Source organism: Microdochium trichocladiopsis, assembly GCF_020744255.1.
Source record: "Microdochium trichocladiopsis strain MPI-CAGE-CH-0230 chromosome Unknown B0I36scaffold_10, whole genome shotgun sequence".
NCBI lineage: Eukaryota > Fungi > Ascomycota > Sordariomycetes > Xylariales > Microdochiaceae > Microdochium > Microdochium trichocladiopsis.
Window position 1 is genome coordinate 816553 of NW_025763553.1, and position 11725 is coordinate 828277.

Below are 11725 nucleotides of genomic sequence, written 5' to 3' on the forward strand. Positions count from 1 at the left end.
GCAGAACGTGGCGGTATGCCGTCACAACACGATAGTATGAAGTGGACTAAACCCGCCGGCGGCGCTCGTTCGTTGTTATCACGGAGACGAGCCGTCGCGAATGGCGGGGGCCCGATGAGCCTGCCGCGAAGGATAGTACCGCAACAAGAAGTGCAGGTCGTTTCGTGGCGCTGGGGTGCGCTCGTGGACGTTGTCTGCTTAGCAAGACTTGTCGGGATGCCGATGACTCGGCGAACAAAGCCGTGTGGAGACGGCCTGCGACCTTGCTCCAAGGTTCTTGCCCGCGAAAGTAGTTTGAGGGACAGCGCACGACTGCGTTGCAGACGCGAGGAGCGGCGAAGCCCGTCGGTGCGATGCTGAGGGGTTTCGTCGCTGGGGGTGATGAGGAGGACGAGGAGGAGATTGACAGGTAGTGCGGCCCAGGATTGATAGCGTGAGGGGGACTTCTGGAGCGGAAGTGTGTGGAGGGCTGGGAGGATGCGGAGTAGAGCTCCAGCGCCTAACCAAAAATGACACAAAATGACTGGCGCCAGTGCAAGGCTAACCGTGCCCAAGTGCGCGCGGAGAGGGGACAGAGAGGCAGGCGACTCCGACCAGGAGGACGTTTCCCCGAAATGGTCGAGCCGGCTAGGGGCCCCTGGGCCGAGCCGAAATGGGCAGACACGACTGTGCTCTCGGTATTTCGCCAGATGGGAGCGGTGGTGCCCGCTCAGATTTGTGCCAGCCTGGCTGTCTTTGTGGAGTTTCGGCAGCCGCAGCCTCGCTCCGGCGGGTAGAAGCAGAGGCGCGAGGGCATGCCCTGATTATCCGGGCGGACGGCTGGGATGGGCTGGGCTGGGCTGGCTGGGCTGGCTGTGCCGTTTGCTGTGCTGGTGCTGATGTATGGTGCTTGCCCTGCACATGAGTTGGGTTGGGGGGCGCCTGCCAGGTTGTGCTGCCATGCAGAAGAAGAAAGGTGAGGCGGCGAGGGACTGCCTGGGAGTGGCACACACCCGGGGCGGCTTGTGCTGCAGGTGTGTGTGTCGCCCTCGATGTTGGGGACGGAGGGCCATCTGCGAGACTCGAGGAGGAGAGGAGTTGGGGGGCGGAGAGCGCGGGTGCGCCTATGGGGGGAGTCTGCTCGGAGGCATGAGCAGGAGATCCCCAGTCTTGGCACAGTTGGAGAAGGAGCAGCCCGCGACGGGCAGGAGCCCTCAAAGTGGGGTGTGACTAAGCTGAGGCTCCTCCCTCCTGGACGAGGCAGACACCAGTTGACAGCACACATTACTCGAGCGCTGCCCAACACATCGTCAATCATGTACAGAACTTCTCCCATGGTGGCCTTGCTCCAACTGCCCCTGACACGCGCGCTGCGCACGCCGTCCATGATGGACCATGCACATCATCATACCGGCCTTGCTGCCGCGGTAGCGACGACGAGATGACGTTCTTATCATGCTGCTTCTCCAAGTGGCTTCTGCTGTGGGACCTAGAGCCAACTTTGCTAGATGGCTTGTGGTGCCAAAGCCGGCGCCCTGATCGCGCCGAACCACGCCAGCCTGGCTCCTCAACAAGAGCCGTGCTGACATCCCGCTGGGGTCCGGTCAAGCCTAGAGCGTATACTCCTCCAGCCCGCCTGGCTGCGCATTGGCAGTGCAACCTCAGCCAGCAAGCACGCACACAGGCACTCCTTGACATTTTGGGGTTGGCGCACGTGCCCCCCAGCTCACACAGCTCTCCGGCAGGCTGGGAATTGGCGAGGGCATGGGGACAAGCGAGTGTCCCCAAAGACTGTGTGGCCACGGCGAGACTTGTAATTTTCACGAGCCATTGTCTGGGTTTTGTGGAGTTCGGCCGACCGGGATTGTGCACGCGGGGAAATACAAAAGTGCGTGGCGCAAGGTGGAGACCCGGCCCACGACAAGAGTCAGTCAGTTAATCCTGCAGGCAGGTGGCCCTGGCATGGCACTTGCTGGAGCAGCAGGCAAGCACGCAATGTTGCCCCGCTCCTCAGGAGTTGCTCCAACAGATTCTGCAGATGCTGCTTTCCACCTACCAAAGCGCCTGTGAGCATGTGGAGCTGACGTTCTGTGCTGCCATGGAAGGGTTTGGAGCTGCTCTCCAGCTCCGCGCTCCCAAACATGTGAGAAGAGGAGCTCGCTATGCCGGGCAGACTTTGGAAAAGCGGCTCCCATGCCCAAAGCTGGGGATTGTGGGGAGCGGGGAAACTCGCCTGGCCCCCTTGGTCTTGCTCGCTTTCCCTTCGCTTCTGTACAGGAACATCCCGCCCTCAGCGTCCCATATCGCTCTGCGGCCGCTTCAACATCACTGTGAGGATGCCAATGCGCTTGCGCCACAAGCGTTCAGGCTACACTGGACTCGGTGGTGCAGCATTCCACAGATCTGATACTGGCAACAGCTACAGGGACTGTCTTGAGCGCCCCGTTATGCGTGCGGCAACGAGACATCCGGCCAGGAAATTGTGAAGAGTTACTCCTTTGAACGATCGCAAACTCGCGTCGCACTGGTAATTTGCGTTGACGATACCCGCGATTTCTGCGAAGTTCTCTCGTTGTTTACGTTCATCTCCAGAGTTTTTCTCTGTCTGTTCGGTTGGGTCCGCTGCTGTCTGCTTGGTTAAATATCATTTATTGGTGATGTTGGATATCGCAAGAAGTTTGAAATGCGTGACCTGAGCCTGGACTTCTGCTTTCCCAAGATTACAACGAGGGCCACACCAGCCATGGCATCCCCGAAAAGGCTGACCTGATAGATCCATCCAATGCCATAACAAAGAATGTTTGTGATGCTGGAAAGAATGCGAAACATGCCGCTTAGCTGTTCGAGTCGTGACACTAATGCGACAGGCTCTGTCTGTCTGTCAAGTGGTCAAAGAGTACCGCGGTAAAGGAAAACATGAAAGGCGAAGTTGTTGCTAGTGTCTACGCCGTTTTCAGCAAAGCAATGGTCGTTTAAATGGCCGTCTATTTGTATGCATGCGCGAGTGGAGGCTTTCTTGTCATTAGTTGCAGGTGAGTTACAAGCGCCGGCCCTTCTAGGACTGTGGCATTCGAGCATCAAGTCTCGGCCGTGAGCTCCGGGCATGAATTGAGTCGAAGGGTCGCCTATCTCGGTATAATGCTGGACGGCGAGGGATGGAGATCCGCTGCCCAGGCACTCATTTGCGGGTGCTGAGATGACAGCTGGTTACGTTGCATCTGAGCCGGTTGGGGCATGGTCACCTTGACCCAAGGAACATGCGAGCAGCCTTCTGCACACAACACACAATTGCCGGACAAGCCTCCTTGACGTTCAGGCTGGCAGGCATCAGGCCCTTTCCTGGACGCGCGCTGTGACGTGCGGTTGATATTTTTTTGGAAGGCTGCCAACGCTTTTGTTCGACATGCATCGTTGTAGTGGTTGCGCTGTGATGAGCGGGTTCTGGTGATGTGCGGGCTGCACATGATCCCTCAACCCACCCACGTCCCAACGGTCATGGGGTTTATGACCAGCGACGACAGCGTGACTTTGATCCAAAACAGGCCCGATAGCATCGTCATTGTGTTATGCTAGTTCCGTGCGGGTGATGATTCTTAGAGTAAAGTTCCGCATGGGAGGAATCCCCCGAAGGACTTCCAATTACAGGCAGGGTGGCACGTCCCTCCAGGTACCACCAGGCTCGAGAGTGGCCGGCCCTGCTAGGGTATGCAGCTTCCTGAAGGGGAAGGCACGCGCTGACCAAGGTTGGCGCCTGGAAATTAAAGGATTGCCACCTCAGAGGCACGTTGACGACCATCATGTTTCACTCGGCCACCTCTCCCCAGACCTCGTCCCGTCTTTGCTGCCAGACACACCACCCCAGGAATAGATCACGGGCGAAACACCCCGAAGCCCCCCCTCCCCCTTCAGTGTCCACGCGAGATCCTCCGCCGGGCCATGCCTCGCTTAAGCCCATGCCGCAGTCTGCTTTGGGGCATTCTGACAAGCCTCCTAAACAACAGAGCAATAAGATGGAAGAGTGCAGGAAACCCAGCGTGAGCATGTCGATCATTTCTTGAACCTGTGGACCACGACACCGTCCTGCTTGTGGCATCTTCGCCTGCAGACTTCAGGCGACGAGTCCGAGCAGAACAGTCCAGCACAGATCATGACTGCTTCAACATCAAGGCCTCATCATCAACGACTCAGCCAGTCTACAGGCTAGCAAGAGGCTTCACGTACAAGCTTTGCGATCCTGCCACTCAAGACTGGACAATGGCCCCACCGAGTCGGACCTGGTGGAACCCTGACAAACTTCGATCTCGTAGCGTCACCTTGCCGGGCCTTGTGGACAGTCTGGTTGGCTGACACAGCACATGACGGACGGCCCTTAGGTTGAGATTGCCAATGTCAGTCTGCACAGCCAGGAGCAAGAGCCACCACGAGATCTCCTCCGCCCCTTGCAGCACTTTGCGGGGAGGCCCCATCTTTACCGACTTGCGCGAGGTCGAAGGATTGGAGGTGCCTGGTGGACACCTCGGGACCTGATCCTACTCATGGATTTACACCAGACGGCATGCGATGCTTCCAATGCAACGACGACCCATGCCCGAATCAGCAACGGGCCGAAGACATCCTGGCTAGACTTCTTGGTTCATGAAAAAAGTCCCTACGACTCTGATCACATGGCATAACCCACCACTGTCTTTGCTTGGCTTGTCCCCTCCTCCATCGTCGCGTCGCACAACGTGTCCTGGCTTGCGGGACGACCCACGCGCATAGTTATTGCCCGTAAGAACAGATCTTGGCACTCCTCTGTCTCAGCAGTGCCTTGCCATATCACCCGACTGGAAGGTCACATACACAAGGTTTAGCTTCCTGGTAGACACGGACAATGTCGAGTACGTCGTGGTACGTGGACGCCAAATCGAGTGACACTCCTCATCTGCGAGGCGGCGCCAGACCCATGAGTCGATCGATTCAGTGTGGCGCCCGAAACTACCACCCATGCCCATGCAGATCTTTACCATGTGGCCGCAAGTGGCACAAGCCTATTCAGAAGAGCCGAGACAAGGGACTCGCTCGTGGCAGACTGATCACTCGGCATTATTGGTCAGGAGAGGTAATACTGCTTAACAGGCCTCCAGACATTCCATGCCTGCTTTTTTACTAGCGCCCGAGGGAATGTTTCGTTGCCAGCGCTCAGGAGCTTGGCGGGTGACATGGACCGGACATGTGGTCCATGTCACCTCAACTCATGGCAGCTTCATGGCTAGCTGTCTATAAGTAGCCGACGGGTCCCGTGGTCCTGGTAGTTCGAGCAGCGAAATGTCCCACACTCTCCTCTGGCAAACACGTCAGTTGCTGCAGCCATGAAGTTTCAACATATGCTTACGGCTCTCATGAGCCTGGCCCTTGGGGCACAGGCCTACTGGATGGCGGATATCAAGCGTGAGTTGATACTTTTGCGCTTCGCATCATCTCGGCGCCCACGGTACTAACCGCAATCCACACTTTTAGACCAAGGCTTGGCCCCCTTTGGAGGTGCCAATTACCAGGTGTTCCGTAACGTCAAGGACTTTGGCGCCAAGGGTGATGGCATTACCGATGATACTGAGGCCATCAGGCGTGCCATGAACACTCCCAACAACCGCTGCTTGCAAGGATGTGTAAGTCACAACACGTACAGATGAATAGGCACAAGTCTGTTTTCCACTGGCGCTAGATCTGACAAAAGTTCTTCAGGCTTCCAAAACCGAGACTCCCGCTGTCGTCTACTTCCCCCCGGGAACCTACATGATCTCGTCCTCGATCGTGACCCCTTACTATACCAAGATGATCGGTGACCCCACGAACAGACCCGTGCTCAAGGCCACAGCCAACTTTGCTGGCTTTGGTCTCATTGATGGCAACCCATACTACACTGAGAAGCCCAACTGGGTACCGGTTAACGTCTTCTTCCGCGAGGTCCGCAACTTTGTCATCGACACCACCAACATCCCCCCACGCACCGCGGCCACTGGTATGCACTGGCCCACTTCCCAGGCCACCAGCTTGTACAACCTTGCCTTTGTCATGCCGGCCACCGCAGACGTCGTGCACGTTGGTCTCTTCATCGAGGAAGGCTCTGGTGGCTTCATGGCCGACCTTACCTTCCAGGGTGGCGAGTCCTGCGCCAGCATGGGCAACCAGCAGTACACCATGCGCAACTTCAAGTTCAACAACTGCAAGACTGCCATCACTCAGATGTGGAACTGGGGCTGGACGTACATCGGTCTGGAGATCAACAACAGTGACGTTGGTATCAAGATGGCCAACTCGGACGTCGGCTCGGTCACCCTCCTGGACTCCACCATCAGCAACACCAAGACATTCATTCAGTCGAGCTATACCCCGAGCGGCAAGCCTGACACTCAGGGTTCCATCATCATGGAGAATATCAAATTCAACAACGTCGGCACTGGCATCAGCGGACCCAGCGGTACTATCCTTGCTGGTGGCACCACCACCATCGCTGGATGGGGTCAGGGTCACCAAGTCCTCGGTACGGCAGGGGCCACTGAGCTTCAGGGCACCATCCAGCCCAACACGAGACCCGCTGCCTTGATGAACGGTAACGTGTACTACCAGAAGTCAAAGCCCCAGTACGAGAACCTTGGGGCTGGCGACTTCCTCAGTGCTCGCTCTGCTGGCGCCAAGGGTGATGGTGTCAGTGATGACACTGCTGCCATCCAAGCCGTGATTACACAGGCCGCGGCGAGCAACAAGGTTGTCTACCTCGACTATGGTCTCTACGTCGTCAAGAGCACGGTCAACATTCCCGCTGGCACTAGAATCGTGGGTGAGACCTATCCCGTCATTCTGGGATCTGGCAGCTTCTTCCAGGACCAGAGTGCTCCCAAGCCTGTGTTCAAGATTGGTAGCCAGTCTGGTGTCGCGGGCCGTGTCGAGTTCTCCGACTTCATTGTTTCTACCAAGGGCCCCGCTGCTGGCGCCATTTTGGTCGAGTACAACCTTGTCGCACCTGCCGGCAACCCGTCTGGCTTCTGGGACTTCCACACCCGTATCGGCGGCTTCTCCGGCTCCGAGTTCATGATTCCGCAGTGCGCCAAGGTTGTTGGCTCCGCCAACATTGACCCCAAGTGCATTGCTGCTTACATGGCGGTCCATGCTACCAAGCAGTCTTCTGGTCTGTACATGGAGAACACCTGGATCTGGGTCGCCGACCACGATATTGAGGATGCAACCAACGCCCAGATTACCATCTTTGCTGGTCGTGGTATCTTCATCGAGTCCACCACTGGTTCCTTCTGGCTTGTTGGAGGCGCGGCTGAGCACTTCCATCTGTACAACTACCAGTTCGCGGGCACCAAGAATATCTTTGCCAGCATGCTCCAGACCGAGACCCCTTACTACCAGCCTCTGCCCAACGCCATCCAGCCGTTCACGGTCAACACTTCGCTGAGGGACCCTGACTTTGCGACTTCATGCCAGGGTGTCAGCGGCAACTGCGCCAACTCCTGGGGTTTGCGCATTATTGACTCGTCCGACATCTTCATCTATGGCGCCGGTTTGTACTCTTTCTTCAACAACTACAACACCTGTAAGTTCAATCACCCACCTGACAGACACACTGGGGACTGTTACTAACCGTACCTCAACTGCAGTCTGCAACAGCATTGCCAACGGCGCCAACTGCCAGTCTCGCATGGTGTCCCTTGAGGGGTCGATCAAGAATGTCAACATTTTCGACCTCAGCGTCATCGGCACCGAGTCGATGATCAACAGGGACGGCAAGAGCCTGACCAAGAACTCGGACAACTTCAACACATATGCCTCCAACGTCATCATGTACCGCAGTGGTTAACCTATGTCAACTTGACATCGAGCAAGCTAGTCTTGGTCATGCTCAGAGTCCGGACAGGGCACTCACGTGATCTTTCCCCTTGGCATTTGTCCAGCTTTGACTTGGATGAACGACATATAAGTCACGTCAAATTTGGGTGGTCGTGGATGACCACCCTTTACGAAATGTTTTCCCGTACATACTTGCAGGAACCTCAGCAGAGCCTGCCCTTACTTTCACGAACATAGACTTTGCACAAATGGACTACACATGTATATAGCCCTATTCATAGCACCATTGTCAAATGCAATCTGGTGAAAATGCAGCCGCTCTCTCCTCATGCTCAATGCCTCACCACCTACTTGAATGAAAGTGAGCAGCAGTCCGCACCATCTTCATGACCATAAGTGTGCAGACACTAACCCGTCAAAGAATATCCGACATCGCCGCTCTCTCTGCCCAGCTTGACAAGCTTCTCACGCATCTTCTCCGCCCTGGCCTTCTGCCTCTCCTTCCATGCCTTCCTCTCCGCCTCGCCTTGCAGCTGATCATACCAAGCATCACTGGCCTCATCACCACCAGCAAGGCCAGCAGCAAAGACCTCGTCAAAATCGACGCCCTCGACCCAGTCCCTGACACCATGCTGCAGGACATTCCTGGCCCTCGCCTTGCCAGCCCTGACATGGCCCACGCTCCCGTGCAGCGCCATCCGCTCGCGCGCGACATCCTCGTAGACCCCGCGGTGCAGGATGTTGTTGTCGTAAAACACGACGTCCCCCGCGCCGAGCTGCACCACCAGCTGGCCCGGTAGATGCTCCGCAAAGGGGTCCGCGTCGCGCTCGGCCTGCGTCCGGGCGCGGGCGTGCGAGCCCGGGACCACGACGAGGCTGGCGTCCGCGTCGCAGAGGGCGAGGTTGTACTGCGTGTGGCTGTACAACGGCTGCTGCTGCTGCTGTCTGGAGGAGGAAGAAGGCGTGCGGTTGTGGAGGAGGCGGGCTTCTTCCTCCTCTGTGGTGGCGGTGGCGGGGATGTCGTCGCGGTGCCAGCGCAGGGCGAAGGGCGTGGGCGGGTTCACGAGGAGGTTGTACAGCTCGAGGACCAGACTGTCGTCGTCGTTATCATCATCATCATCATCATCAGAACCAAGCAGAGCCTTGACCACACCCAGGATCTCATCCGAGAAGTAGCCCCGCGCAAAGACGCGGCTCTCCGGCCCAAGGGCCGGGTCCATCAGCCCCTGGACGCCCCAGATGCCGGCTTCCGGGTCGAAGGTCCACGGCGGGAACTGCTTGCCGACGGTGCGCACGTGGGGCCACCCGCCCGCCCGGGCGAGGGCGGTCGTCCGCCGCGCGGCCGCGTGCAGCGCCGCGAGCTGTGCGGGCGGTAGGATGGAGCGGATGATGACGAAGCCGTCCCTGCGGAGGGACGCGCGGAGCGCGGCGGGGGAGGGTATGTGACCTGGGCGAGAGTCTGCCATTGTCGGTGATTTCGCAGGTGTGTCCTCTATATTCTGCTTTAAAGAGTGAAAAATGGCTTCGTAAAAGATCCGAGAGTGGTCGCGTGCCACGATGTAGCGGGCACTTGAGTGAGTGAGTGAATGATGGTAGGAGCACCGGCGCCGGTGCGGGGGACGTGGGCACACGGAGGGCGGAGGAGGGTGGAGCTCGACAGAGGGCCGCCGGCTCGGAGCGGGGAACTTGGAGGAGAGCGGGCAGGAGGGGTTCCGTCGCTTAGAGCAGCAAGATACCTGGGTCTCCCAGTTTTGGTCGTCTTACTGCATGCATGCTCACACTGGCTTGTTTTTGTGTCACATCCCATACCATGTCTACATCATCAGTGATTGACTTGAGACGCGCTTCTCCAGGCCCAACTACTCGCCGAGTTGTACGTGGTGTGGACTTTTTGTGTATTTTGTGTATAAGTGGGGGCTGCGGGGAATTCTGGATTCCTTCTGTCGACCTCTAGCTCAAGTACCCCCTTGACGGGCCGACTTGTGACACTATCGACGCCCAAAGGACCTGCTTGCTCTCTGACATGTGTGGAGAATACCACATGATATTTGTGCCACTGGATTGCTATGCTAATTATCGTCGTGGTGTAGCCCAGCTCGGGCATTTGGAACTAATCCAAGATGTGGACCCCAGACCTTGTTCGCATTTGTGACATCTCGCCAAGAGAGCAGCCCTCGTACTACCAGCCACGTCGTCGTTGTGACCCGTGTCAATCGAATCGTGGAGGTGAGCGGCTGTTGCTCTCGTGGCCAGTGTCGAGCACCACGCATGACTAGCCATCATGGCGACTGATCGTTTGTCCTTTCCACAAGAATTGCTTGTGGAATGGCCTGTCAGAGCTGAGCTACGTGTGTCCACGCGTCTCTTTCTAGCTTGCGTCTCTCGAGAGCAGCAGGGTTTGCCCTCGTTCATTCAGTCTTCTGGACCATCCCACACGCCATTGCGCTGGTTCCCTCACTTGCGATATTCTCCGCCAGCACCCTTCGCTATGGCTCCTTTTCACTTCGTGAAGAATATCCTGCGTTGTGGCGAAGTATTGGGCCGACATCTTCTTCCATGAGACGAGGATATGCTCAACGGTCTCTTAGAGAAGCCTGTTGAGCTTCGTGTCCCGTTTGTGCCAAAGGACACTTCGCAGTGATTGTCACGACAGTCGGCCTTGCCAATACCCACTGCTCTGGTCCTTTAAGTGCACTTGTCCGCTGGCCAGCGCAGCGTCCATCCGGTCACCGTTTTGCGCACCTCCTCATCGCCCGGGTCCTCCTCGAACAGGACTTTGTCCATCTTGACCTCGAGAAACTTGTCGACCACAAAGCCACGCTCTCTCGCGACGTCGAAAAATCCCAAGTCGCGCTCCTGCAGCCACGGCCGGTAGCTTGTAAACACCACGTACGCCGTGCTGCCTGGCTTGGTGCTCATGGTCTCCTCGACCGTCTTGACCAGCTTGCCGTGCTCCGAATGTCTGAACAGCAGATCGGCCAGGATGAGCACGTCGAACTTGTCACCATGGCCTGGCTGGAGCCGCTTAAGCAGGTGGTCCGGGTTGGCACCCCAGACGAAGCCGTCCACGTCGATCACTCGTCCCGCGCTGGATGTCCCGTTGTCGTCGCCGCCGTCGTCATTGAACGAGGTCGGGGTGATCCCAGGGATGAACTCGCACCCGAGGATGTTCTTCTTCAAGTTCACGATGAGGTCCGCGTCGGGGAAATCCGTTACGACGACCTTTGCTGCTCCCAGGATGGCGGCCGAGATGCTGGCCAGGCCCGCCCCGGCGCCGAGCTCGAGCACGGTGCGGCCCTGGATCTCGTCGAGGTGCGTCTCAAAGTAGTCTGAGATGACGCGGCTGCCGTTCCACACATGGTGGGCATCCAGAGCACTCTGGCCGACGGTGTGCAGCGTGATGGTCTTGCCGGACTTCATGACATGCGACGTCACCTGAGGAGGCGGCGTGGGCGGGTAGTACCCCTCCGGATCGTCGAACAGGCCATTGGCGTCCTCCATGATGAGTAAATGATATCTGCCCGCCGCTGGCTGGAAATATGCCTGGACTCCCGACCTGCCTGAAATGATTTGTGTGTTCTGGTGATATTAGTGCCTAGCAAATGTTGCTAATCAAGACTGTTACGTACCTCCATGGAATTTACAAAAAAATGCACGCCCCACTATGTTCTACTTTCGAGCGGCTGCCGGAGCTGGTTGCTCCCATCTGTGACCATAGTCAAAATTCTTATGCTTTCATAGGTAGAAGATGCATCCCAGCAGGGACTCGGCCATGATGTAAGTCTAACATGGCCTTACGCCCTCGAGGAATGGCTATTCATTACGAGCTCTGTCGACAGACAATTCTCGAGACTGCCCCTCCCCCACTGGAATAGCATCCAGGGTCTGATAAGACAATCAACCAGGGCTG

General features: G+C 57.3%; 4 protein-coding genes across 4 annotated transcripts; 1 reads left to right on the top strand and 3 right to left on the bottom strand.

The window, feature by feature from the left end:
- Window positions 1-4593: 4593 nt before the first annotated feature.
- B0I36DRAFT_333530 (uncharacterized protein) lies at window positions 4594-5010 on the bottom strand. The gene has a single exon (XM_046155234.1). The coding sequence runs from the start codon at window positions 4986-4988 to the stop codon at window positions 4779-4781; it is 210 nt and encodes a 69-aa protein (XP_046007161.1). The 5' UTR covers window positions 4989-5010; the 3' UTR covers window positions 4594-4778.
- A 217-nt stretch (window positions 5011-5227) lies between these two features.
- B0I36DRAFT_333532 (pectate lyase superfamily protein-domain-containing protein) lies at window positions 5228-8129 on the top strand. The gene is made up of 4 exons (XM_046155235.1): window positions 5228-5409; window positions 5479-5627; window positions 5704-7561; window positions 7626-8129. The coding sequence occupies exons 1-4, from the start codon at window positions 5331-5333 to the stop codon at window positions 7823-7825; spliced, it is 2286 nt and encodes a 761-aa protein (XP_046007162.1). The 5' UTR covers window positions 5228-5330; the 3' UTR covers window positions 7826-8129.
- Window positions 8130-8222: 93 nt separating this feature from the next.
- On the bottom strand, window positions 8223-9444 carry B0I36DRAFT_387769 (uncharacterized protein; the record flags this gene model as incomplete). The annotated part of the gene is made up of 1 exon (XM_046161204.1): window positions 8223-9444. Exon 1 carries the CDS (start codon window positions 9279-9281, stop codon window positions 8223-8225), a length of 1059 nt encoding a protein of 352 aa, XP_046007163.1. The 5' UTR covers window positions 9282-9444.
- Window positions 9445-10363: 919 nt separating this feature from the next.
- B0I36DRAFT_27409 (uncharacterized protein) lies at window positions 10364-11645 on the bottom strand. The gene is made up of 2 exons (XM_046151341.1): window positions 11445-11645; window positions 10364-11394 (listed from the first exon to the last, which is right to left on the bottom strand). Exons 1-2 carry the CDS (start codon window positions 11448-11450, stop codon window positions 10501-10503), a joined length of 900 nt encoding a protein of 299 aa, XP_046007164.1. The 5' UTR covers window positions 11451-11645; the 3' UTR covers window positions 10364-10500.
- Window positions 11646-11725: the final 80 nt, after the last annotated feature.